Source organism: Aotus nancymaae, unplaced genomic scaffold, assembly GCF_030222135.1.
Source record: "Aotus nancymaae isolate 86718 unplaced genomic scaffold, 86718_ANA_hifiasm-v0.15.2.pri h1tg000002l, whole genome shotgun sequence".
Lineage (NCBI taxonomy): Eukaryota > Metazoa > Chordata > Mammalia > Primates > Aotidae > Aotus > Aotus nancymaae.
The window spans coordinates 3,444,888-3,470,240 of record NW_026988413.1 but is presented as its reverse complement, the minus strand read 5'-3'; the positions used below and the strand labels follow the sequence as shown (position 1 = coordinate 3,470,240).

Below are 25,353 nucleotides of genomic sequence, written 5' to 3'. Positions count from 1 at the left end.
CTGCTTTTCTGTATTTATGTCTTCATTCAGAGTAAGCTTTCGTTTCAGAAAAAAGTTTAGAGGTTGCTGAATTTCGGTCAAATGTATGAGTAATTTTGAAAAGGATTGTTTATGTGGAACCTTAGATTATTTAATTCTAGCCATGATTGTGTTTAGATGTCTCAGTAGTTCTTTTTCTTTTTTCTTTTTGAGGTAGAGTCTCACTCTGTTGCCCAGGCTGGAGTGCAGTGGTGCAATCTCCACTCATTGCAACCTCTACCTCCTGGGTTCAAACAATTCTCCTGCCTCAGCCTCCCGAGTAGCTGGGATTACAGGTGCCCACCACCACACCGAGCTAATTTTTATATTTTTGGTAGAGATGGGGTTTTACCATGTTGGCCAGGCTGGTCTTGAACTCCTGACCTCAGGTGATCTGCCTGCCTCGGCCTCCCAAAGTGCTGGGATTACAGGTATGAGCCATTGTGCCTGGCCCCCAATAGTTTTAAAATATTTTTGGTTGATGCTTGCTCTTTAGTTGGTACAGTAATGAGAAATATTTGTAGCTTTGATAAATAGAATCATGCCAAAGGAATCATGGGGGACTTGTTATTTCCATAACCCTGTAATAATTTGTTTTGATAATCCTTCACTAAGTGTAGGCACGTGCCTTCTGGTTTACTGGTGTTTTTGTATGCTGTTAAAGTGAGACACTGTAATTTAAAATGCCTTTTGAAAATTAAACCAAGATCTTTTAGAATTGTGCCTAGTTATTGTCTAGTTAGAGTACTTTATTATTTCTGTTACTCATCAGTAAAATAAGATGATTGGCTAATCATCCTGGGATCCTACCCCCTGTAAATCCAGCAGTCCAACAAGTCTTTACTGATGTCTGAGCACTGCGGACACAAATGCTGCTAAACCGTCACATGAACATTGGCCCTGCCTGTGAACTTAGTCCTAGGTGGCACAGATCAGAGCGTGGAAAGTGCTTGATAGAATGTGTGTGCACAGCTACATAGGAGGTCTCTTTCACTTGGGTGTTCTTGCAGAGTTTGTTGTAAAGAGAATTTCTAAGTGAGGAATTTCCCTCTCTTGTATTCTGCTGTCAAACTTGAGGTTACACATAGGCCCCAGTTGTAATGCAATCCAACTTAATGATCCAACATCTTGTGGTCTAAGATTCAGAAGAAAATATGGCAATTTAATAATAATAGTATTCTTCCACATTAAAATGAATTTTTTTTTTCAGAATTAAAGTCTTAAAGTAAAAAAAGAAAATTACTTAGAAATTCTGAAAGTGTCCTAATGTTTTCATACAGAGTTGTAAAGTGTAAAGATAAGCAATCATAGTTAAATGTCTTTCCGTGAGCGCTATCAGTTCATCAAAAATGTAGTATTCTAGGCATGGTCATTCTTTTCTTGTTTTGTGATGATCCCAATGGTAATGTCTGAATGGTCTGAAATGGCCACTTCCTTGAACACGAGGAGATACACAGAATTAAAGTGTGAAGTACTCTTACCTTGCTTGGCAGTGGGAGCCTCTCTCTGCCTTCTGAGGCTACCACTGAAGCCCAGATGATTTATTCACCATTAGACTAATGAACACATGAGTAGACTGTGTCTCTGTGTATCCCAATGGCATTTTAATTTATTAAATGGCTTGTTCTCCCTTGGGTTTGTTAACCCCCACTCTAAAGCCAGACTTGAACTCTGAAATGCGTATCTGTTGCAACTTACCTGTAAAGCCACGTGGAGGGGTTTTGGTGCATAACTGGGAGTAGAATCAGGAAACCGGAGAATGTACAATGGGAAGGTTTGCTGTCCCCTGTAAAGAAAGGGAGGTCCAAAGATACCAACAAAGCTGGATGCACAGCTCTGCTGTTCTTTCCTGTGAATTTTGCTGGTGCTGTTCTTGAGAGTGAATTGTAATTTCATTTTAAAATGTGTACTCTTGTATTAGTAAAGAGTATATATTGGTTTAGTCAACAAAATATTAGAAAATTGTTGTGTGACTTCTACCTTTAAGTGCAATCAGTTTATTTAACGCCTTTAAAATTAACGTAGATTGAAGTTTTATTGTTCTATAAAAACAATTTCAGGTCGACATTTTATGTCAAGGGTAGCAGATTTTTGTTTTCCAGTGAGAATGCAGGAGTGTGGACTGTACTCCATTGTACACTGGCTAAAGATTTTGATTAGCATCATTTATTTGGCTTTATTTGAAATCTGAATGTCCTGCTGCCAGTGATTCATGGGTAGTGATAGTTGTTATTTTGATAGGATGCTAACAGTTTTTTCTGGAAAATAAAATGTATTGTGTTCAGATTGTCTTGAGACAGTTGTGGGAACTAAGGCGGTTTGTTACCTTAATACAGCTGCTTTCTTTGGGGGTTCTAGATGAGACTGTCGTGTGCCATACAGTAGATTGTTAAATTTCTCTAGGTTGTTCAGGTTGTTCACTGTTTGGGATTATCTGCCTTGGAGCCATTTTACTGTCATTTTTAGCAAGGAGGCTGGGACCCTGGGAAGTCTGCCTCCACTGAGTAGGATCAGATATTGTCACTTGTTAGCAATACCAGAAACCCTTGCCTGCTTTCTTCCACCTACCTAGGCGGGGTGCTTGCTAGCTAATACACCCCTTTAGTTTCATACAAAACCTGGAATCTTCCTCTCATTCGAGAAAGGGGCCTAATGGAGAAACACACTAAATGTGGTTTTTAAAAAGCTCCTGTGTTTAATTGTTGACACTTTTGTTGTTTTGCATTGTCACCAAAATAGTGAGAGTTGGACATGATTTCAGCCCCCTCCTGCTGCTGAGCTCCTAGTGAGAGCACAAACACCATTTCTTTTGAAGGTGGCTCTTCCTTGCTGTTGATTTGCTGAGCTGTGTGACAGGGCACTTGGAGTTTGACGCAGAGCCCACGACACTTGCCCTATGGCCAGGCCAGCATGATGTGCTTTGTTTGCATGAACACGCAGAGGAGGTTCCCTTCTGTTTCTGGGCCTCGTGCTTTGTGCTCAGTCAGCTAATCACCCACCATAGGAAAATTTTCTACAGTTAGTAAGCATGAATCATAAAGACGGAAAGTGCTTAAAAAACCACCCCAAAGCTGTATGAGAAAAACTTGTTTTCTCTTTAATGGCTGTTAGGATGAAGAATACTTGCAGGCTTATGGTGGGCAGCAAGGGCTGCGAGAGCAGGAAGACTGTGTGGCTGAAGATGAATTAGATGAGATTACTGATGCCCAGGTTGCTCCTGAAACCGAAGAGGTATTTGTTCATCTTTTAAAAAGAGTCAGAGTTTGCTGTTTCCCCCTCTGCCAGACTTAAAATGAGCATCTTTTTAACTTTAGTGAAAGTCGATATGTATCTTTGAACTGTGAGTATAGTGAAAAACCTGAACTTTCTAGACTCCTTGGGAAGTGAGTTGTGGTATGCTGTGATTTCCGGATAGTGTGTGCCCTTTAAGTGTCAGTGTTGTAAATGTTTTGTGGGAATGTGGGTTGAAATCTTTCAGAAATGTGACGTATATGTTAGTGCTTTGAAAGCAGTACTGTAATTCTTTTTAATTAGTCGGTAACAGTTAATTTGGACCATTACTCAACAAATACTGCAAGCCTTCTGTAATTAGGTGCTTTTTTTAGTGTTTAAGAAGTAAGGATGATGAAGCTTGATTCCTACTTTCAAGGAAATTGGAGTCTAATAAAGTGGAGATAAAAGACGTGTAAATACCTGTGATGCAAAAACAGAAAAAGTAAAACCTCCCAAGAGAGGCTCAGAGAGTGCTGGGAGCTCACTCCCAGGAAACCCCGAGGGAGAGACGTTCGGGTGGAGGAGGCTTTATGGAAGAGGTGGACCTCTCAACTCTGAAGTGGGTCTTGAAAGAGAGATGACATTTGTACTGAGAGGGGTGAGGTGAGGCATAGAGTTGAATAGTTGCTGTTCTCTTCCCTAGAACCAGCTCCTGTGGGCCAAACATGCAAACCACAAATCATTCTCCAGCCTGAGAACTTCTCACGAATTTTTCTTAATACTGTTTTTATCTTTTGTCAAGAGGCCACAGAAACGGATATTTACTGGCTTAGGGCATTTACTTTAGGTGTTTTTTCAAGGACATAGACAGTCCAGAAAACATTTTTTTTCCCCTTTTCCCCCTCATAAATAATACCGTGACAGAGTCTATGAATGTGTGTGTTGTCCACATCACAGAACAGAAGCACTTCTTGCCCATAGCCTTTCTCCCCGTCCAACAAGCTAAATTTGATTGTGTGTGTGCTTTCTTCTCTCTCTCTCTTTCTTGCTTGCTATTTGAAATAATTTGAAACTTAGAGAAAGGACAATAGTACAAATAACTCTTTACCCAGATTCTCCAGTTGTAGAAGAATGTCCAAAAAACTAAGACAAAGCTAAAGAGGATATTGAAAGCACCCAGAGAGTAGAGGTTAGGTATGTCTTGTTCAGCCTCGTATCCTGTAGCACTCTCCCTAGTACAAAGCTAGCACCAGTCTAGGTTAAACCTGAGAAAGGGTAATTCAGGCAGAAGCCATCGGAGAAAAATCTAAGTAGCTAATAAAGGAGAAAGGGAAGTAGACAGAAGACTGTGTGGAGATCGTTCCAGGTGGTAAGTAGTTGAGAGAAAAACCAAGGAATTTGGTGCCTGTTAATTTCGTGCCGTTTTTATTTGTGGTATTTTGAAGTTGGAAAATTAATTTCATTGTTTGTTTTTTCCTGTAATTTAGTATTTAGATAACAATATTTTCTTTATTCTTCCATGATACTCTATGATAATTTGTAGCATATCTTAAAATATGGAAAGGTTTTGTAGATTTCTGTTTTCAAATGATGGTTACATAAACTCTTACCGTAAGGCAGTTTAAGAATGTTAACAAGCATTATCATTGCTTGGGTGCCTTCTGGAAGTGTCTTCTAGTTCTAGGTGTTTTTAACTTCAGTTCCTGGACTGTACTTATTAAAATATTAAAACAAAAGAGGGCTACTCTAAAAAACGGTGATCTGGAATGGTGATCTGGGTGTCTCACGCCTGTAGTCCCAGCACTTTGGGAGGCTGAAGTAAATGGGTCACTTGAGCTCAGGAGACCAGCTTGGGCAACATGGTGACATCCCATCTCTACCAAAAATAGAAAAAATTAGCCAGGCGTGTGGTGGTACATGCCTGTGGTCCCCGCAACTCAGGAGGCTGAGGTTGAAGTGAGCTGAGATTGCACCACTGCCCTCCAGCCTGGGTGACAGAGTGAGACCCTGTGTCCAAAAGAAAAACAGATGATTTTTTTCTTTGCTTTTCAGTGTCTTTTGTGTGGGGGAGGAGGGAGAAAAAGGAGGACAAGTAATGTGAGACAGTAATTCAGGACTTGAAGAAGCACATGAACAGTAAGTGTGTGAAAATATGTTCAGTAAAAATTAAAAGAAAATGGAGGATTTTAACCTACTTTAATATTGACAGACCTCAGAATCACTGATCAGGTATAGTCTGATTCACTTGAGGGAGTGTTTTGGAAACCTTGTCAGGAGAGAGTTTTCTGTGGATCCTTCACTTAGCAGCAAGTTTTGTGAGCAAAGCGAACAAATCACTGTGTATCCTTTGTTCTGGAATATCTTTTCGAGGATTCTGGTGTAGCAGACAGCTACAGATGGAGTGTCTTCCTCTGGAGCCAAGGGCAGGCTTGCTTACTGCCCATTATGTCACATTCAGGTTTCTTGTGTGGAGAGGTCCCTCCTGTAACACAGCCTCCTGTGCAGGTCACCTGGCTCTCTTTACACAGCCCAGTGGGAGTGGGGCCTCTTGGAGCTGGTGCAGAATGCTACTGCTAGTGATGCAAATAACATTCTCCTAGCCTCATTATCTCTGATGAAGAGTCTTAGCCTTCTTACAGCTTCCATGAAATGGTGGCCGACTGACTTCTTAGCTTGCGAGTAAAATCTTACACTCTTCAGTTTTTGACGATATTGAAAGCTTTAAAGCTCTTGTCCTTGGACTCAACAATTTCACTTTAGCAAATTTATCTGAAAGAATCTGTGTTTGAAGATAAATGTATCAAATATTTGTTTGCAGCATTGAAAATAAATGGAACCAATGTAAATTTTTATAGAAAACTAAATAAATCATGGTCTAACCTTACTGTGGAATGTGGTATACCAAGTGTTGTCTTAGCTCTGTTTGGCATGGGAAGGTGCTCGTGATGCGTTCGTTAAGTGTAAAGGGCAAGATGATAGAATTCTTCCCTTTTAGCTCCCCTATAACTGCAAATCTAAATGTGTGTGTGTAATTCTCAAAAATATAAGTCTGTGTAGTTACAGATGGACATGGTAATAATGATCACTGGTAAATAGTGGAATTATTTGTTTATTTAGTCTTTGTATTCCAGTATTTTCTGATTTAAAACATTTTTTTACTATAAGCAAAATAACTACAAGTAAGAAATATTTTTTCTTTTAAAATATGAAGAGAAGGGAAACATAAGGTGGTTAAAATGTTGACCCTTGAATTTGGAAGGCAAAGAACTAGAAGCTGCATTTGTTTCACTCTTGTGATTTTTTTTTTTTTGCTCTTAACACTAACATGAAACTTCCTAAGGGTTGTTTTCAGTATGAACCTTTAGAGCAGAAAGAGCTCATCCATATTAAATATTTTATCTTTTTTTTATACCATCTGCTAGATGTATTTTTTACTTTTAAACCGTGTATCTCATAATTTAATTGTAAATTTAGTGCTGAAAAATATTTGTAAAAGGTGTTTTAAAATCCTCGGTGCTTTTAGTTTGCCTTGTTTATGTTGCTTGCTGTTGCGGCGATGGCAGGTTTGTAGTGCTCTTGATCTCAGGACTTTCAGCTGTCCTTCCTGGAGGCTGGAGGCTGGTCATGTGCTGGTCTTGTCCACTAGCAATAAATATTTGGGGCTTTTTTTTTTTCTGTAGCATTTTAGAATATTAGTCAATGAGATAAATTATTGAGAACTTGTGTGCATAATACTGTTTTAAGTGCTGAGAAGTAGAAGTTGCTAGTGTTTCAGCTTTTGTAGGATTTGGTTTTGGAGGGCTTGTGATCCATTGTTTTTAGAAGTCTAAATAAACTATAGTCCTCAGGGAGGAGTACCATTTTTAATGTGCCACATACACCTCTGTTTCGGTGTCTTCCTAGTTCCTGGGCTCCTTCTCTTAGATATCTGCGTTGCTGATGAGCATCCCATTGTGTTCATCAGGGTCGCAGCGTGCCTGGCTCTGAATTGCTTAAGACTAGCAGAAAGCGTGCTGCAGTTTTCCGGATGACTTTGTTGTAGCAGCTATGTTAAGGTCTATATTAGAATCTTAATTATAGAACATAAAAGCAGTTAATTCATTTTAATTGAAAAGCCCATTTTAGGTGACTTATTTAGTGTTCTTGCTTGGTTCATATAGAGAAACTACTATATTTGAAACAAGTTAGATCTAATTATTAAGACTATCAATCCTTTACAGTTACGCAGCCACATTAGGGCTAGTTATGCCATTGTCTTCTAACATAGTTATTTAAAAAGACTTGCCATTTTCAGATAGTTTTGGCACATATAGAGGAAGAAATGAAAGCAGCTTTCAAAACATCTTTGCACCGTTTAAAATACTTGTAAAATGGGGATAATGTTTACATTTAGAGATAAGCATAGATGTAAAGCCTGCAGGAAGTTTTGATGCATGTATACATACAAGTTACCAAACCTTAGTTGATACGGAACAGTTCCATTACCCAGAATGTTTTTATCTGTTCAGTCCTGACTCCTCAGAGTAGAGCTGTTGTGATTTCTGTACCTAGATTGGCATTTCCTATTCTGGAACGTCACCTAAATGTAGTCATATAGTAGTTGTGGTCCTGTGTCTTGCTTCTGTTACTCAGCATGTTTTTAAGATTCATTTAAGTAGTCGTGCGTATTAATAATCCATTTTATGGATGTGTATTAATAATCCATTTTATGGATCTATCATTCTCCTGATGATAGGTGTTTGGGTTGTTTCCAATTTTTTTTTATTATTATGAATAAAGCTACTAAGAAATAATATCTGTCTTTTTCTGGATGTATGTTTTTGTTTCTCTTGGTTACTAACAAGTAGTGGCATTGCTCAGACAGGCTAGAAGTATGTTTACTTTTATAACAAACTGCCATTGGTTTTCCAAAGTGGCTGTGCCATTTGGCACTCCCATCAGTATGCAGGGGAGTCCCCATTGTTCCTCATCATTTGATATTGCCAATCACTTGATTTAATCCTTCTAGTGGGTGTGTCATCGTGGTTTTAGTTTGCATTTCTGTGACCTCTGATGATGCTGGCACCATTCCATGTGCGATTGGACTTTCGTATATCTTCTTTGCTTCCAGTTTGTCTCTCACACAAAAAAGTGGATTGTCTTTATTTTTTTCTGTCTGTATATTCCTCATAGAGAAGATATGCTGTCTATACATATATTTTCTACCCCGACGATATATCTAATCTATGGAGAATATGTATGCATACATACTGCATATATTCTAGATAGATAGTTGTCTGTATATTCTGGGTATCAAGTCAATTGGCAGATGATTATGTATTACGTATTCGTATTACGAATATTTTCTCTGAGCTTGTGGCTTGTGTTTTCACTTTCTTTCTTTTTCTTTTTGTTTTGAGATGGAGTCTCCCTCTGTCAACTAGGCTGGACTGCAGTGGCATGATCTCGGTTCACTGCAACCTCTGCTTTCGGGGTTCAAGTGATTCTCCTGCTTCAGCCTCCCAGTAGCTGGGATTGCAGGCACGCACCACCACACCCAGCTAATTTTTTATATTTTTGGTAGAGATGCGGTTTCACCATGTTGGCCAGGCTGCTCTCGAACTCCTGACCTCAAGTGATCTGCCCACCTTGGCCTCCCAAAGTGCTTGGATTACAGATATGAGCTACTGTGCCCAGCCTCATCTTTTCATGAGCAGAATATTTTAATTTTGATGAAGACCAAAGAATTTTGTGACCTAAGAAATTTTTGTTTACTCCAAAGTTATCTTGTTTTCTTCTGGACACTTTACACTATTAGCTAATTTTAGTTAAGATTATGATCTATCTGAACGTGTGTATGTGTGTGTGTGTCTATGTGCTATAGATTCAGTTTTTTCCATACGTTTTTCTAGTTGTTCCACCACTCTTTGTTGTAACGACTTTCCTTTCCCTTTTGAGTGCCACAGTGCTTGTCCTGACAATCACTTTAGGTTTTAGTCTCCTTCCAGATTCTCTTTTCTGTTGCGTTGTTTTCATATCCTTATACCACTACCGTACAGTCTCAGTTACTGTGACATGAAATCACATCGTATAAATCCACTGATTTTATTCTTCCTTTAAAAAATTATTTTGGCTATTCACAGTCCTTTGAATTTCTGTTATAAATTGTGGAATGGACTTGTGAGTAACTACTGAAAGTCTGGTTAGGATTTTGATAGAGAATGGATAGTATTTTTAAATCAAATTGGGAAAAACTAACATTTTAATAATGATATTGCCTGTTAAGAAATGACGGTTTTAAAATTCTTTTCAGCCTGCTTTTGTTTCTGTCTTTTGTGTTACTGACCTTCAGTACTCTGTGACTAGAAACATTCAGGACATTCTTGCCTGTTCCTGATGTTAAGGGGAAAATGTTTATTTCATCATTAAGTATGCTAACTGTTCGTTTTTATATCAGATTGAAGAAGTTCTTTTCTATTTTGAGTTTGCTGGGATTTTCTTAAAAATCAGAAATGGGTATTGAATTTTGTTGATGCTTTTTCTGCATCTATTGAGATGATTATATGGCTTTTATTCCTTATTGTGAATTAAATTAACTTAAAGGATGATGAACCATGTTCCAAATTTTATTTCTGTTGAACTAGTTTTTTCTCTTCATGCCCTCTCACTGGTCTAGGACCCAAGCCAGAGTACCACATTGTTGTCTTGCCATTTCCCTTTGTCGTGTGACAGTTTCTTAGTGTTTCCCTGCATTTCATGACCTTGACAGCCTTAGGAAGTGCTGGCTGTGTATCCTGTAGAATGTTTCCCAAGCTTGGTTTGTTTGACACTTTATTTATGATTAGCCTGAGGTTGTGGATTTTGGGAAGAACACTGCAGAACCCTTGTGCCCGTGACAGCTACAGTGCCTCTGGTGACACCCACCCTGGTCATTTGGGTCAGGCAGTGTCTGCCAGTTTTCTTCTTTGTAATGTTGCTTTCTCTTTCCTTATTCAGTTCTTTAGAAACAAGTGACTAAGTCTAGGCTACTTTAAGGGGATGGCGTCCTGGGGAGTGGGGAGGAGAGGAACTTAAGCCCCACCTCCTGGAGGAGGAGTATCTCCATATATTTGAAATTCTTCAGGTCAGATTTGACTGATTTTCGAATGTTAATTCAACCTTATGTTTCTGGATAAATCCCACTTGGTTGTGATATATTATCCTTTTTATATTTGGTGAGATTCCACGTACTTTTACTTTTAAAAAGGATTTTGTTTCTATATTAATGAAGAACATTGGTCTGTAATTCTTTTTCTTCTAATTTTTGCACAATTTGCTCAGTCTTTTCAACCCATAAATTTTCACTGTTGGTAGAATGACTTTTATTTTTATTTGATAATATATCAATTATTCTATCAGTAAGCATTAAAAACTTTGTGAACTTTTTGTAAGCAGTATTTTATATATATATATATATATATATATATTTCAGAGAACTAACCATTGTTTCTGTTTAGATTTTGGGATAGAATATTGATTTTTTTTCAGAACACTGAGATCATAGTTTCATTTCAGAATTAGCTGGCGAACTTCAAAATATATACAAGTCTGAGTATCGTTCCCTCTTTGCTTTTCTAGTTCTTTCTACATTTATGAAATAAAGCCTAAGCCTCTCTGTTTTTTTAAGCACTTTGATGGTGATTTTCATATGTACTCTGTATTCAGGTTTTCACAGTAAATCAGTAACTAAAAATCAAACCTTTGACTATTTTCGACAGTGTCTATAGTGAAGTGAAAGACATGCACATTTAAATGTTTACACAACATAATCTTAGGATAGTTTGATTTTTGTTATAGCCCTATACTACCCTACAGTGGAATGTAGCTTGTTAATGACATGCTAGGTAATATTTGTTAAAAATTATACAGAAGGCCAGGCGCAGTGCCTCATGCCTGTAATCCCACCACTTTGGGAGGCTGAGGTGGGTGGATCATGAGGTCAGGTGATGGAGACCATCCTGGCCAACATGGTGAAACCTCATCGCTACTAAAAATACAAAAATTAGCTGGGTGTGGTCGTGGGCGCCTATAATCCCAGCTACTCAGGAGGCTGAGGCAGGAGAATTGCTTGAACCCGGGAGGCTGAGGTTGCAGTGAGCTAAGATCACGCCACTGTACTCCAGCCTGGGCAACAGAGCAAAACTCTGTCTCGGGGGTGGGGGGATATATATATGTGTGTGTGTGTGTGTGTGTGTGTGTACATATGGTCAAGGGAGATGCATTTTTTAAGCCCCATATTTAGAGTAAGAGGTAGTATTTCTTCAGTGGCTGAAGAAGTTAAGTCTTACATTAGTGCATGTTGTCAGATGGTCTGCAGTTGAGCAAGTAGTATCTGCCGTGTCTGTGTTAGTTTAGTTTCCCTAATCCTTGCTGTAGTTCAAGGATTAACTGGGCCCCAAGATTTGGACCAGAAGTTTGCATTCTAGAATGTGTTCATCACTCAGAAATATTCCTTGTGCTATCCTTTTGTGTCCATACCTTTCCTTCTTTCCTAACCACTGGTTACCAGTATAATTTTGTTCCTTGGAGAATATCATACAAATGGAGTTATTGCAGTGTGTAACCTTTTGAGATTGACTTCCTCCACTCAGTATAATGATGCCTTTATGGTTTTACCCTGTTATATCAATAGGTCATTCCATTTTATTGCAAAGTAGCATTCTGTGGTTGGATGTACAGCAGTTTATTCATTCACTTATGGAAGGACATTTAAGTGGTTCCAGTTTTGGTGATCCTGAATAGAATAAACATTTTCCTATAGGTCTTTATTTGAACATAAGGTTTCATTTCTCTAGGGTAAATGTCTAGGAAGAAACAATTTTCAACCCATCTTTATCCTCTTTAGATTTCTTAGATGGAGATTTGGATGCAGAAGGAACTATATTGATTTCATGTTGTCTTGTTTTGCATTAAACTTGTTTGAAAAGTCTTTGAACTGTGCTTACAGTTAATAGCGGAATTGAAAATGACTTTGTAGAATCTTTGCTTTGTTGGTAGTGCTTTCTTTTCCTCCCTTTTGGCCTTGCTGCTCTACTCAGTGTGGTCTGTGGACCTGAAGTGTTGGCGTCACCTGGGAACTTGTTAGAAATGCAGAACCTCAGGCCTCACCCTGGATCTGTTGAGTCCGAATCTGCTTTTCAAGATGATTCCCAGTGGTGACTGGGCATTGAATTGGAGAAGTGCTGCTCGAGAGTATCACGGGAGTAGAGAAGAGATGTCCTAAGGAAGCTGGCCTTGGTTCTGTTGGAAAGTGTGATGCAGCATGTATCTTGCAGCCATCCATTCCGATTTCAAACAGGCGGTAGTACAGAAATGATGACATCAAACCAGCAAAAATCCCGAGATTTTGGTACTTTAAAATTCTGCAGTATGCTGGACATCAGCACACTGAGTGGGAGTATTGCAGTCATCAGGCCCAAGGTGAAAGTTGTAGTTTACGGGTCATCTCCTGCTCTTCAGGCATTTGTGCTCCTGAAGATGTATTTCCACTTGTAGGATTTATAGGAGAGTATATGCATTTGTAGTTGGTCTTTTTACATAGCAAATATTGGGAAAGGCAAGAATATGAAATGACTGTGACATTAGTTTATTTTCATTTTTTTCTGCATTTTAAAGTTCAGTTATTTCTATTTAGAGTAAATAACATTTGCATATTATAAATCGTGAGAATAAAGGAGCAAATATGTTCTCTTTACATTGATCAAAAGTATTTAAATTAACCTTGCTCTCTGTAGGTACTGATTTTATATCTAAAAGTGGGTCACAGAGACTGATCTGAAGTGAGAAGTGATTCTTTCACTGGGAACATGAGTGACACTTGGCAATAAGAATTGTCCACAAAGAAATTACTTTAAAAAAAATTTATTGTTTTTTTTTGATACGGAGTTTTCCTCTTGTTGCTCAGGCTGGTGTGCAGTGGTGCAGTCTTGGTTCACTGCAACCTCCACCTCCGAGGTTCAAGCGATTCTCCTGCCTCAGCCTCCTGAGTAGCTGGGATTACAGGTGTGTGCCACCATGCCCGGCTAATTTTTTGTATTTTTAGTAGAGACGGGATTTCACGATGTTGGGCAGGCTGGTCTCAAACTCCTGACCTCGTGATCCGTCCGCCTTCTTCTCCCAAAGTGCTGGGATTACAGGTGTGAGCCACTGTGCCTGGCTGAAATTACTTTTAATTTGGGCTGAGGTTAGGGGAAGTTTTTATAGGGAATAATACTCAGATAAAAGCTGGTTTTAGTGTGAAGATGTGACTGAAGAAAAAAAGTTTCTCCTTTTCAATAGTCTCAGTCAAAGATAGTGATAAATTAACTCTAGGTAATGAGATTGAAGTAATAAAAAGGAGTGAGAAAAGAAGGAAAGATTTGGGAGGCTGCAGCAGTAGGACAACAGCACACTTGGACTGCTTGTCTGGCAGTGAAGGGGAAGAGTTATAAAATATTGAGCCTGTGAGTTATAATAAACTCACAGAACGCTCTAGGTTAGTTGAATTAATACATTGAACTTTGCTATAAACTGTATTAAACTCAAAGCAGTAAGTCCAGGAATTTTTGGAATTTGTTTGTTCTCTCAGAAGTGTAAGCAGCAGTGATGTGTAGCACTTTGTGTATTTAAGGTTATTTTCTCCTGAGGTCAGTTTAGGGTTTCACATGGCCTTTTAACAGGACATTTTGCAGCACTTTTTACATCTTAAATATAAACAAATATTTTAGAATTCTTTAATATTTAATTCAAAAGAATATGAATGAACTTACTCTCCTTCCCTTTTTGCCTTGTGTGTCTGCAATGTAGGGAGGCATGGAAACCCTGGAACTTCAGAAGGACATCAAAGAAGAATCGGATGAAGAGGAAGAAGATGATGAAGAATCTGGACGATTACGTTTTAAAACTGAAAGGAAAGAAGGAACAATTATTAGGCTCTCAGATGTGACTAGAGAGAGAAGGAACATTCCAGAAACTTTGGGTAACTTTTTTCCCTGTCTCCCATCCTCCATCACTGTCATTTCAACTTCCTCCATAGTATTGCTGTAATTAATCAAAGCAGGCAAAGAAGGTTGACCAGGTAGTTGGGGCTGTGTCCGGAGAGTGGATGGACTGTGAAGTGAGTGCTCTTATGTTACTGTCAAACTCATTCTTCAAAATCACTGCTGTTTCTGGATTTAAAATGCTTGAATAAAATGTTTAAGATAATTAAAAAAAAATTTTTTTTCTGAGTCTGTGGCCTAGAGCTGCTCTTGTACATACCATATGGTTCCTGGCTGGTCTTGAAAAGGTGGCGTGGGGATGGTGGCTGTGGGGCCATGTGACCCTTCCATGACCCTGAGGTTGTCAGGGCTAATTCTGGACAAGACTGGTTTATATTTTGTACTAATGTCTTCATAAACTATCTTTGTGTGTGTGTGTTTTCTCCAGTTCCTCCGTCTTGAATGAGACAAGTTGACTCGTTTATAGAAATAATCACTGAGCAAAGCTTGCTGTGTGAAAGGTCTACTACAGACTGCTGCTGATTCAGAGACTTTTCTTTTTTTGAGACGGAGTCTTGCTCTGTCAACCAGGCTTCAGTGCAATTGTGCGATCTTGGCTCACTGCAACCTCCGCCTCCCAGGTTCAAGCAATTCTCCTGGCTCAGCCTCCTGAGTAGCTGGGATTATAGATGTGAGCCACCATGCCTGGCTTATTTTTGTACTTTTAGTAGAGATGGGGTTTCACCAGTGGTCAGGCTGGTCTCAAACTCCAGAGGACTTTTAATAGCAACTCTACCCCTCATTATACAGCTTTTTTCAATGTCCACTGCAAAAATTAAAGAAGTGATTCCAAATGTGAGTTAGCCTCAGACTCTCAGAGGACTTGTTAAAACACACATTTGGGGACCCACTCCCAGCTTCTCTGATAATTGGTTATAGGGTAGAGCCCAAGAAAGTTGTATTTCTTTTCTTTTTTTTTGAGATGGAGTCTCGCTCTGTAGCCCAGGCTGTAGTGCAATGAAGGGCATGGTCTCGGCTCACTGCAACCTCCACCTCCTGGGTTTAAGTGATTCTTCTGTCTCAGCCTCCTGAGTAGCTGGGACTACAGGCACGTGCCACCACATCCGACTAATTTTTGTATTTTTAGTAGAGATGGGGTTTTGCCATGTTGGCCAGGCCGGTCTCCAGCTCCTGACCTTGTGATCCTCCCGTCTTGGCCTCCCAAAGTGCTGGGATTACAGGCCTGAGCCACCGTGCCCTTCCGAAAGTTATATTTCTAATGGGTTCCCAAGCAATGCTGCTCCTGCACCGGTGCTTCCAGAACCACTGGGATATTGTCCTTCTAAGGAGGAGGGCAAGAGGGTGGGAGGACACAGGGGCTCTACCTGCTATCTGGTCTTGGTCTAGATAAGAATCGAGACTTAACTCTCATGACTACTTTTATTACTTCTTAAAACCATCATTCGTTGTCATTTTTTGTCCAAAACAAGAGCATGTATCTTTAAGTAGCAGATAGAAATTTTGTGGGAGGACACTAAGCTCCAAAGATGCACAACTTAGCAGTAGTCAACCAATCTTATGTTAATTTACTAGGCAAGATTGTTTGGAGAGATTCTTCTAGAATCTTTGTGTTCTCCCTTTCTTTGTGGTCTAGTTTACTGCTACTCTATCTTGTGGCCCAAGATTTCCCTAAGTTTTTTTCAAGTTACGGTATGAAGTTGCCAGTTGATCTGAAGAAGATTTCTTAGAAGCGTCTTTAATTTCTCAGAAATAGAGTGTGGAATTGGCCTTGGGTGGAAAGAAGATGGAACGAAGGTTTTAAAACAGAAGGAAGGGAATAAACAACAGGAGGAATGGGTAATATCACAGAAGAGTTTTATTTGAGCAGAGGTGTATCAGTCTTGGCTTGGGATGAGATGAACAAGGGAAAGTTCTCCATACCTGGCAGAATACTAAGGAATTCTAAGGGCAATCCACAGCCACCACCTGGAAGGCAGAAGGCTTCCTGAACTGGGGCGGGATGGAGGAAGAGAGGATTAGTCATCACTACTATTTCTTTTGCTGGGTCTTGTTAGCTGGGCTGTGGCTTTGATTCCATAAATTTAAAACATGATGTATAGAAGCATAGTAACTGAGAACTCCCCAGGGTAGCCGCAAGTTCTAGGACTATTAATTCACTTGCTAGACAGCATTACAAATAGGGGCCTTTCCCCTCTGTAGTCTGCTCCCTGTGGAGCTGCTATGGATTTCATTGTTCGTCTTCCCTCTTCTCTACCACCCTGCCCTGATTTGTGGTGCCTCTCTGCCTTTCCCACCTCCCTGGTTTCCAGCTGCGTCATCTCATCCCTGTTCATTTTCCCTCCACCCAATCACTAATAACATCCTTGTTCTGAAGTGATGGCCAGCTTGCATGTGTGCAGAGTGTCTGTCTCATTCCCGCATCTCCTCCTTCTCAGGACTTCTCCTTCGTTCTGTTTTATCCAAGGCCATTTATAATTTTGTGTATTTAAGTAACTTGTATCAAATCAGTTTTGCTCTTTAAGGCGTCTGGCAGCTTTATGTTCGTGTAATCCTGGGACAAGAAGCTGGAAGGGTTGGTTTGTGGTGGGCAAGTCTTCTTCTTGGAATTATCGGGGAGCAGTATGAGGTCCTTAGAGACAGAGTAGCTATAAACATAAACAGCTTTACTAATGACCATTCTTGTAAACGATCAAAAAGGACTTAACTGCATTTGTGTAGAATGTGGTTGTTTGGCTAGATGATAGGGCAGGTGAAACCATACTTAAAAGTACCTTTTTTCTGCTCAGTATTTGTGAGCTCTTAAGAAAGCATGGTGCTTAGAAACATGAGTTTCAAATAACTGTAAAGTTAGGATTTTTCCTAAAACCAAGGAGGATTTTTTTCTGTCCATCAAAAGATTGGTTTTCTAAAACAGTTCTCTTGTTACCTTCAGCACCTCTTCCCCCAAACAAAAGATGAATTTTATATCTGAGGAAATATTTATTGAAAAAGAGATAATGCCGCAGTATTTGGTAAACTAGACATTTGAATACATTTTTACACATCAGTTTATTTGTATGCTCCTAGAGATAAAAATCAAAAACTCTGAACAGTCTCAGGTTCTTTGTAGAAATAATTGCATGTATTTGATTGTGTAAAGCTGTTTGCCTACTCTCTGTAATGGGATTATAAATATATTGCCCCCAGAGTACCTGGTGTCTTATATGAGATGTATTTTTGTGTTTTTCTTCTTGGTGCTATCATTTGTTAGTGTTGAGAACACTTAATTCTTTAAAAGGGAGAATTGGATAATGCTCTGGTATCCCCAATTCCTGACTCCAGAAGTTGTCATGTGAAACGAGTTATCTTCCAATCTAAGGGAGGGAGTTTTGGTCACTTTTAGTCTTTTTTTCACATTCAGATCCCCATGAAAAACATTCATACACATGACAGTCTCAGCAGTGAAGGGACAGTTACATGCACAGTCGTTGATTGGTATTTTGAATGCAGATTGGATTACAAGTAGAATTCTGGACTTTCATCTAGGTTAAGATCTTAATTGACTAGCTTTTTTTCTTAATCAGGATTGTGGAAATTAAACCTTACAGAAAAAGATTTGAGTGACAGTGTTCTCAGTTTTCCCAAAGATGGTACAGAACTACATACTTAGGAAATAAATGAGTTCATTACATACAGAGGATGTCATAGGGTGTAAGTGCTTCACTCCTTCACTGTGCTCAGTTGAGCAGGGCCACAGAGCAGGCGTGTGTAAGGGAATGGTTCACCGTGAAAGTGCCGGTCGCCATTTCTAAAGACAGACACTGACCAGTGTCCCCCAGTTGCCAGTCCTGCAAGTTGAGAGCTGTCTCTTCGTTTGCCCTAGGAGGTGGCCCTCGGATTGGCTTTGAAAACAGTGTAAGCCATAAATGAGAGACTGCATTTATTTTAGTTAGGCTTTTAAATTCATTATCTGTGCGTAGGCTTCCAGATTATTTTATTCTGAGTTTCATTGGCATGTGTCACATGTTGTTTTTTTATTGCTGTAGCCTAAAGAACCTGCTTGTACACCCACAAAATACTCTCTTTTATTTTTTGAAACAGAGTCTCACTCCGTCACCAGGCACCAGGCTGGAGTGCAGTGGCACAACCTTGGCTCACTGCAACCTCCGCCTCCCGGGTTCAAGCAATTCTCCTGCCTCAGCCTCCTGAGTAGCTGGGACTACAGGCGCGCGCCACCACGTCCAGCTAATTTTTTTGTATTTTTAGTAGAGACAGGGTTTTACCATGTTGGCCAGGATGGTCTCGTGATCTGCCCGCCTCGGCCTCCCAAAGTGCTGGGATTACAGGCGTGAGCCACCGTGCCCGGCCCACAAAATATTCTCTTTAAATAATATCATTAATTTCAGAGGATCTGTGGGAAAGAGATTTCTCTGTAGTTAACAAACAGTTCAGAATTGCCAATGCCAGCAGTAGCTCACTGTCTGAGGGTTTATACTTGTGGTCCTTGTATTTGCAAGGCTTTCAAAATTTTCTTGATTCAGTTGTCTGTTAAAAAAAAAATTTGAGACTATCATTTATTATTTTTGTTTTGCCAAACAAATTGTGTATTCTACATTTATTTCAACTATTATAAAATTACTTGCATGGAAATATATTTTTCTAACATTTTAGAAAGGGGCAATACAGTGTAAAACTTCGTTACATTGAGGTATATATCTCTTTAGAATCTGGATGTAGTTCAGAAAACACTTAAAGGGAAATTAACATTTCAGTTGAAGTTACAAATGTAATTTCCATCCTGTCATATTTTGGTGACCTTTTGTGACAGCTTGTCTCAATTGGAGGAAAGCATTTTTACTTGCTGATTAAAGATGTCATTTGAAACCATTTTATTACTGAGGATAGTGAAATTAATCTTGACACTCAGAAGCACTAGGAAAATAATTGCTGATTCACTGCATAAAATGTGTGTGTGAACTAATCAGGTAGTCAAGATTAGAATAAAAGTCTATGCTGGTTAGGAAGAGATTAAAGTTTCTTTCAAATGGGGTCTAGTTTGATTTGAAGGGAAGAGGGGTAGCATAGAAACAATTTCAAGAAAATGAAATGTGGCCTAGAGACTTTGGAGGAGTTTGGAGATGATGATGGGATCCAGGGTAGAAAGTAGAGTAAGCCAAAGCTTACCCTTACCTGGAGAAGAAGGCAGGAGAAGGCGTCTTGGTATCCTCAGTGGCATTTTTAGAAAATGTGATGTAAGATCTGTTGTCCCAGTTTCGCTAGTGTTGTAAAAGGACCACATGTGGCTAAACCATTTTTGTTTCCCTTTAGGAATCTAGAATAGTGTGCCATCTGAAGTTTCTTAGGGCCAGCGCCCATGTTTCCTATATTCCTAAAGCATCGGCCGAGCCGTGAGCAGCTGCTGGATACTCCATAGTGTTTGCATGAGTGTTTTCTCATGTGACTTTGCTCTCATTTGATTTGGCTTCTCTATCAGGCTGCATACATATAAGAAGGCTTCACAGTAAAGGGTTTTCTTTTCTTTTTTCTTTTTTTTTTTTTTGAGACGGAGTCTCGCTCTTGTTGCCCATGCTGGAGTTCAGTGGCACAATCTCAGCTCACTGCAACATCTGCCTCCCAGGTTCAAGCGATTCTCCTGCATCAGCCTCCCGAGTAGCTGGGATTACAGGCAGGCACCACCACACTCAGCCAATTTTTGTATTTTTAGTAGAGATGGGGTTTCTCCATGTTGGTCAGGTTGATCTCGAACTCTTGACCTCAAGTGATCTGCTGGCCTTAGCCTCTCAAAGTGCTGGATTACAGGCATGAGCCACCACGCCCAGCTTAAGGTTTTAAGAAAATAAATAGAAAAATTGAAATGATGTGTATTAAATTGAGTTTTTCATTCTTTATGAAATCACCTTTATTTGACTGGGGTGAGTTCATTAATAGTTTTGTTTTTAAATGAGAATGATCAGGAATTTGTTTTCTTGAGTCTATGTGCCATTGTATGCTAATAATACTTCTACTGGCTTCAGTAAGAAAATCATACTGGTGTAGGACTGGAGGAGACAACAGCTCCTGACTGATGTCATGCACTGTCAGTAAAAGATGTGACTGCAAAATGCCTTGTAGTATGAGGACAGTGGTTAAATTTCACTTCGGTGTCTTTTTAGCCTCACTCAGCACATATCAGTGTCTCAAATGAAAGTAATTTAAAATTGATTGGCGACTCTTGCATCGTATCACAAAGAAAAGCCTGTGCTGCTTTATCAGATCTCACTAGCCAGTTGTGTGTGTTGCTGGTTGTATCATACTGCCGCTGCTAGTCTGGCGTTTACTGCAGGTGAAGCACATGCTATTGCAAAGTTTGATTGTCACATCATTCTTTCCTGTTTCTCCCTTTACATCTAGTTTGGGCTGTTGGAAAGTAACTAACACATACACATCTTTTCACACAGAACTTTCAGCAGAGGCCAAGGCAGCATTGCTGGAATTCGAAGAAAGGGAGCGACAGCATAAACAAGGACGTTACAGCTCCAGGCGGGGAGGACGGCGAGGAGGCCCGCTGATGTGTCGTGGTGTGGGGGACCAGAGGAGAGAGAGCACCGAGAGGGGCAGGATGAAGGACCACAGACCCGCGCTGCTTCCTACACAGCCTCCTGTCGTGGTAACTTCAGATTTTATTGTAGTAGCCCTAGAACTTTAGAACAAATGGAAGTAAACTTTTGTGGGTATCCTGTGATCACATTTCTTTCTTAGTCTGAAATAAAGTTTAGTAGCAGGAGTAATGGCTGAAGCTTCTGCTTTATAGTCTCCTGTGATTTTGCACAGTCTTAGAAATTCAGTACTCCAGTCATCTGGTAGTAGGAACTCATCCTGTACCACACATACTTCCAGAGGAGGAATTAATGAGCGACCTGATGTCCAAAGATAACAGAAGCTCCAGTGGGACCTTGCTACCCAAAGCCTCGAGGGAGGCACTTCTGAGTGGATTGCATTGAAAAGATGTTGTTATAGACAGAATTTAGGCAGTTGTTGTTTGGTCTATAAAAACATTTTTACCTTTATATTGTTTACCATAGATTTTCCCTTAAATAGCAGTTTCTCAGAATTATTATATTCTCTGTAAAAAGTTTTCGTAGTTTATAGTATGGGAATAAATCATGTACCTTTAATTTCAGTTAGAATTTCCTCTTTTATTCAAAGATGGCACATCTCAGAAACAAAGACAGGAATTATTGATTTTTTTATTGTTCTTTTTTGTTTGTTTGTTTTTGAGACAGTCTCCCTCTTTTGCCTAGGCTGGAGTGCGGTGGCATGATCTTGGCTCACTGCAACCTACACCTCCCTGTTTCAAGAGAGTCTCCTGCCTCATCTTCCTTAGTAGCTGGGATTACAGGTGCTTACCACCACATGCAGCTAATTTTAAAAATACGTTTAGTAGAGACTGGGTTTCACCATGTTGACCAGGCTGCTCTCAGACTCCTTACCTCAAGTGATCCACCCGCCACGTCTCCCAGAGTGCTGGGATTACAGGCATGAGCCACTGGGCCCAACCCATTTTTTCAGTTAAGCTTTAGGATTGTATGGCTTTTTCCTTAGAAGTCATTCTTCAAGGAAAAATTTACTTAATACAAGTTCGTGTCCACCACGTGTCCTTTTTTACATTTTTATCTGAATTTAGAGAAAACAACATTTCACTTCTGTTGAAATGTTACATTTTAGGAGGCATTCATTTGTGAAATAACAAAGTAGAAAAGATAATTTTTGTTTTCGCATGAGAATTCCAACTCTGATATGTGGAGGAAGGGAGAGGAGTAGATGGGCATACACAATCGGTGATACTAGGAACTGCTGTTTGCTTACACAACGGTTTTGTTTCTGAGCATCTCTAACAGCAAAAAAACTCGATTTACAGTTCGTCTTCTTTCCCTGGGTTGCTCCCTATCTCCACCCCAGACCTCCACTTGCAAAATGTTGAATAGTCAGTTTCATTATTTTGGCCTCTTTGGGGGACAGACAACTCTCGCATGAGACCAGTGTTGACGTAATTGTGTCTCTGTGATCCTGGAAAAGTTGCTGAACTCTGTTTTCTTACCCACAAAGAAGAGGAGAACATGTATCTATCACCTGCCTCCTTAGAGAGGCTGAACTGAGACGGCGTGAATGCTTTTACAAATGTCATGGACATTTAGTTGGCCTCATTCCTGGTGGTGATGTTGTATCTCTGGATCGTCGTGTGACTGGTTTGGATGGTTACAGCCTACTGTGTACTAGGAGTAAACTAGACAGCCACCCTAAGACTGACACAACTTTGACTGGAAGTGATAGTCTAATCTTTGCTAATCAGTGTTGAGATCAGGGCTGTATCATCCTCCACCCCAACTACGTTCTCTCACATCATGAGCTTTTTCCATCCTATTCACTCCCCATTCCAGAGCTATTTTGGGTCTTTCAGTCTTGACCCCCAGAGTTTTAGAAAGAATATTTTTGGCTCATGTCTCTGCTTTCACCCATTTTCTCCTTGGTTGGCTCCTTGCTGCCTGGACATTCTGTTCACTGTTGTAAATTGTGCCCTCAGAGATGCCACCTGATCCCTTGTCCTGTTGGAACCCACTCTGGGGCCTTGGGCATCACACATGGTCTCTTTTTCTTCAGCAGCTCTTTCTTTGGGCATATGAGATTTTGGGTGTACTCTCTTATCTTCTAGAATGGTTTCTTCTTTCTCTCATTTGACCTTTTTTTCAAATTAAACTTTTATTTTTAATTGCATGTGTTTATGAGGTACAGTGTGCTATTATAGTATGTATGTGTTGTGGATGGATTATAACAAGCTAATTAGCACAACTATCCCTGTAAATACTTCTGGTTTTGGTATTGAGCACTTAAAATCTCTTTGAACAGTTTTGAAATGCCCTTTTCTTCCGTTGCATTTTTCTTCAGGTTTTGTTCTTAGTCCTCCGTTTACTCAGTGGTGTCACCAGCGCTGTTCCTCGTGCTGTCACCTGCTCTCTCAGTGAGTCTTAGTCTCTAGCCTAACCTCTTTCCGCTCCATGTCTCCGTCTTTCAACCATCCCTGTACCTCTCCAAACTCGTGTTTCACAGGCCCTGAATGTCACTTGTTTAATCAAGCAAACATGATCTTTCCCTTGAAACTCCATTGTGTTCTTGAATTAATGACTGCACGTTGTGGTCACTCTCAGTTCAGTTAAAATTTAACTTGGCGTCCCTGTGTCTGTTAGTGTGCTATCTATGGGATGTGGTGGTGAGTCAGATAGACAAGATCCCCACGCTCACGGGCAAATGTGCACAGAGGTGATGAGTTAAGGAGGGAATATACTGCGTTCTGGGAGCTGATACCAGAATCTTTTGAACCGTCTCCCCTGAGGAAGGATAGCCGGGCCAAGGCCACTGACAGTGTAGTTTTAGAATTCTGCTCACTGTTCCTCTGAGATGTCCTCTTGCTCTTGGTCAGACTGTGGCTGTTCCTGTGATTCAGCCCTCACCGTAGCCTGTTAGATGGTCTCCTTCTGTCGTCTTTACACTCATTCATCTCACACTGCTGTGAATGATCATCTTCCTACCAAAGAGATCATCTGTGATCCCTTATTGTACATGGTGTCTATGGCATAATAATGAATCATTTGCTTGGAATTCAAAAGCCCTCCATAATTTGGCATCATCTGAGGGAAAATAGCTTGTTAAATTAGTTGGCTGCATTAGTAGTGGTCTACTGCTAATTAGCTGTGTGGCCAGTTTGACCGGTCATTAAAATCAAAACCTGGAATCAGATGGCCTGAATTCCAGTTCCAGCTCTTCTGCTTTTCAGCTGCTTGATCTTGTAAAAGTATGTCAGTGAATAGGACCTACTTTATAGCGGGGAGCCAGGTTGGCTACCTTTCTGTACTGACTTTATAGTAGGCACTTAGAGTCTGTGGAAGGTTCAGTCCACAGCAGCTATTGCTGTTGTTGATTTCTTTCTCTCTAGTGACTGTTTAATAACCAACACTAGAGACAAAATAACCAAGCTCGAGATCTCTGACCACTTTGTGTGTGTAATTTTCATACTTCTTTCTTGCCTTCTTTCCTGGTCTCCTGGTTTTACCAAGCAGGTGGGTCTCTGCTGCTTCTGCTTCCTTCTGGGTATCTGTCTCTCACTGTCCTTACACTTCTCCTTCGTCACTGCGTTCAGGTGCCACCTTCTCAGAGAAGCTCCCTCCCAGCCTCTCCTGGAGTCTGGCTCTTTGTAGCCCCGTCCTTTTCTCGTGCCTCAGTTCCCTAGCAGGGTAACTGGCGAATCTCCCGCCTTTCCTATCAGAGTTCCTGGAGGAGGAAGCAGGACTACTACAGCCAGGGCGTGGCAGCAGCTCTTCTGTGCCCGGCAGGCTTTGCTCAGTGTGGGCAGTTTTATTCCCTGAATTGAATTTTTCTTTTTTCAAAATTCATGTTGGGTGCTTTGGGTCTGTCATTTTTTTCCCTCTTGCCTTGAGATTGACTCAGTTGTGAGCCAGTAGCCCTCACTTTGAAAAAGAGAAGCTCCTTTGTCCTGTCGTTTTGATACAAGTTGTTAACTACCAACTTCTTACACTGTAACTTAAAAAATTCAATCACTGTAAATTTGTAACACATCAGCATTCTTTTACATGTTGATTTCGGTGAACTTTTTTTTTTTTTTTTGTGATTTGTAGACTCATTCTCCAAGGTTAATTCCTCCTCCACAGCCTCAGGCTCCCCCTCCGCCGCCACCACCGCCTCAGCAGCAGCCGATCAGAAGCCTGTTCCAGCCTCAGCAGCTGCAACCTCTGCTTCCTGTGCAGCACCCACACCACACATCCCCACCTCAGGGAATGCACATGCCTCCCCAGCTAGAGACCCCAAGGATGATGATGACCCCGCCACCCGTGACTCCACAGCAGCCCAAGAACATACACATCAACCCGCACTTCAAAGGGACGGTGGTCACGCCTGTTCAAGGTCTGTGTTTCCTTTTACTCTTGTAAAGCATGGATAGCCCCAGCTTCCAATGGCTTGACTTAGGGTTTTTCCACAGACGCATTTTCGGCTTCCTGAGCATGTGAAAGCGGTATGCATTCAGTAGAAATCATAGTTCGAATGTTGCGATTTGAGCTCTCCTGGGGTAGCAACA

General features: G+C 40.4%; 1 protein-coding gene across 5 annotated transcripts in view; it reads left to right on the top strand.

Annotated features, from left to right (window-relative positions):
* Positions 1 to 25,353, top strand: part of RBM33 (RNA binding motif protein 33) — a 135,115-nt gene that overhangs the window by 37,395 nt on the left and 72,367 nt on the right. For 2 of the 5 annotated variants that reach the window (XM_064368110.1, XM_012445294.3), the window contains exons 6-9: positions 3,130 to 3,249; positions 14,035 to 14,206; positions 20,666 to 20,874; positions 24,896 to 25,181. In XM_064368110.1, the coding sequence (XP_064224180.1) occupies positions 3,130 to 3,249; positions 14,035 to 14,206; positions 20,666 to 20,874; positions 24,896 to 25,181 (787 nt within the window). Of the gene's footprint in view, positions 1 to 3,129; positions 3,250 to 4,867; positions 5,368 to 14,034; positions 14,207 to 20,665; positions 20,875 to 24,895; positions 25,182 to 25,353 lie in introns of those variants that run through there. The other 3 variants (XM_012445296.3, XM_064368168.1, XM_012445298.2) reach the window with 3 other exon arrangements.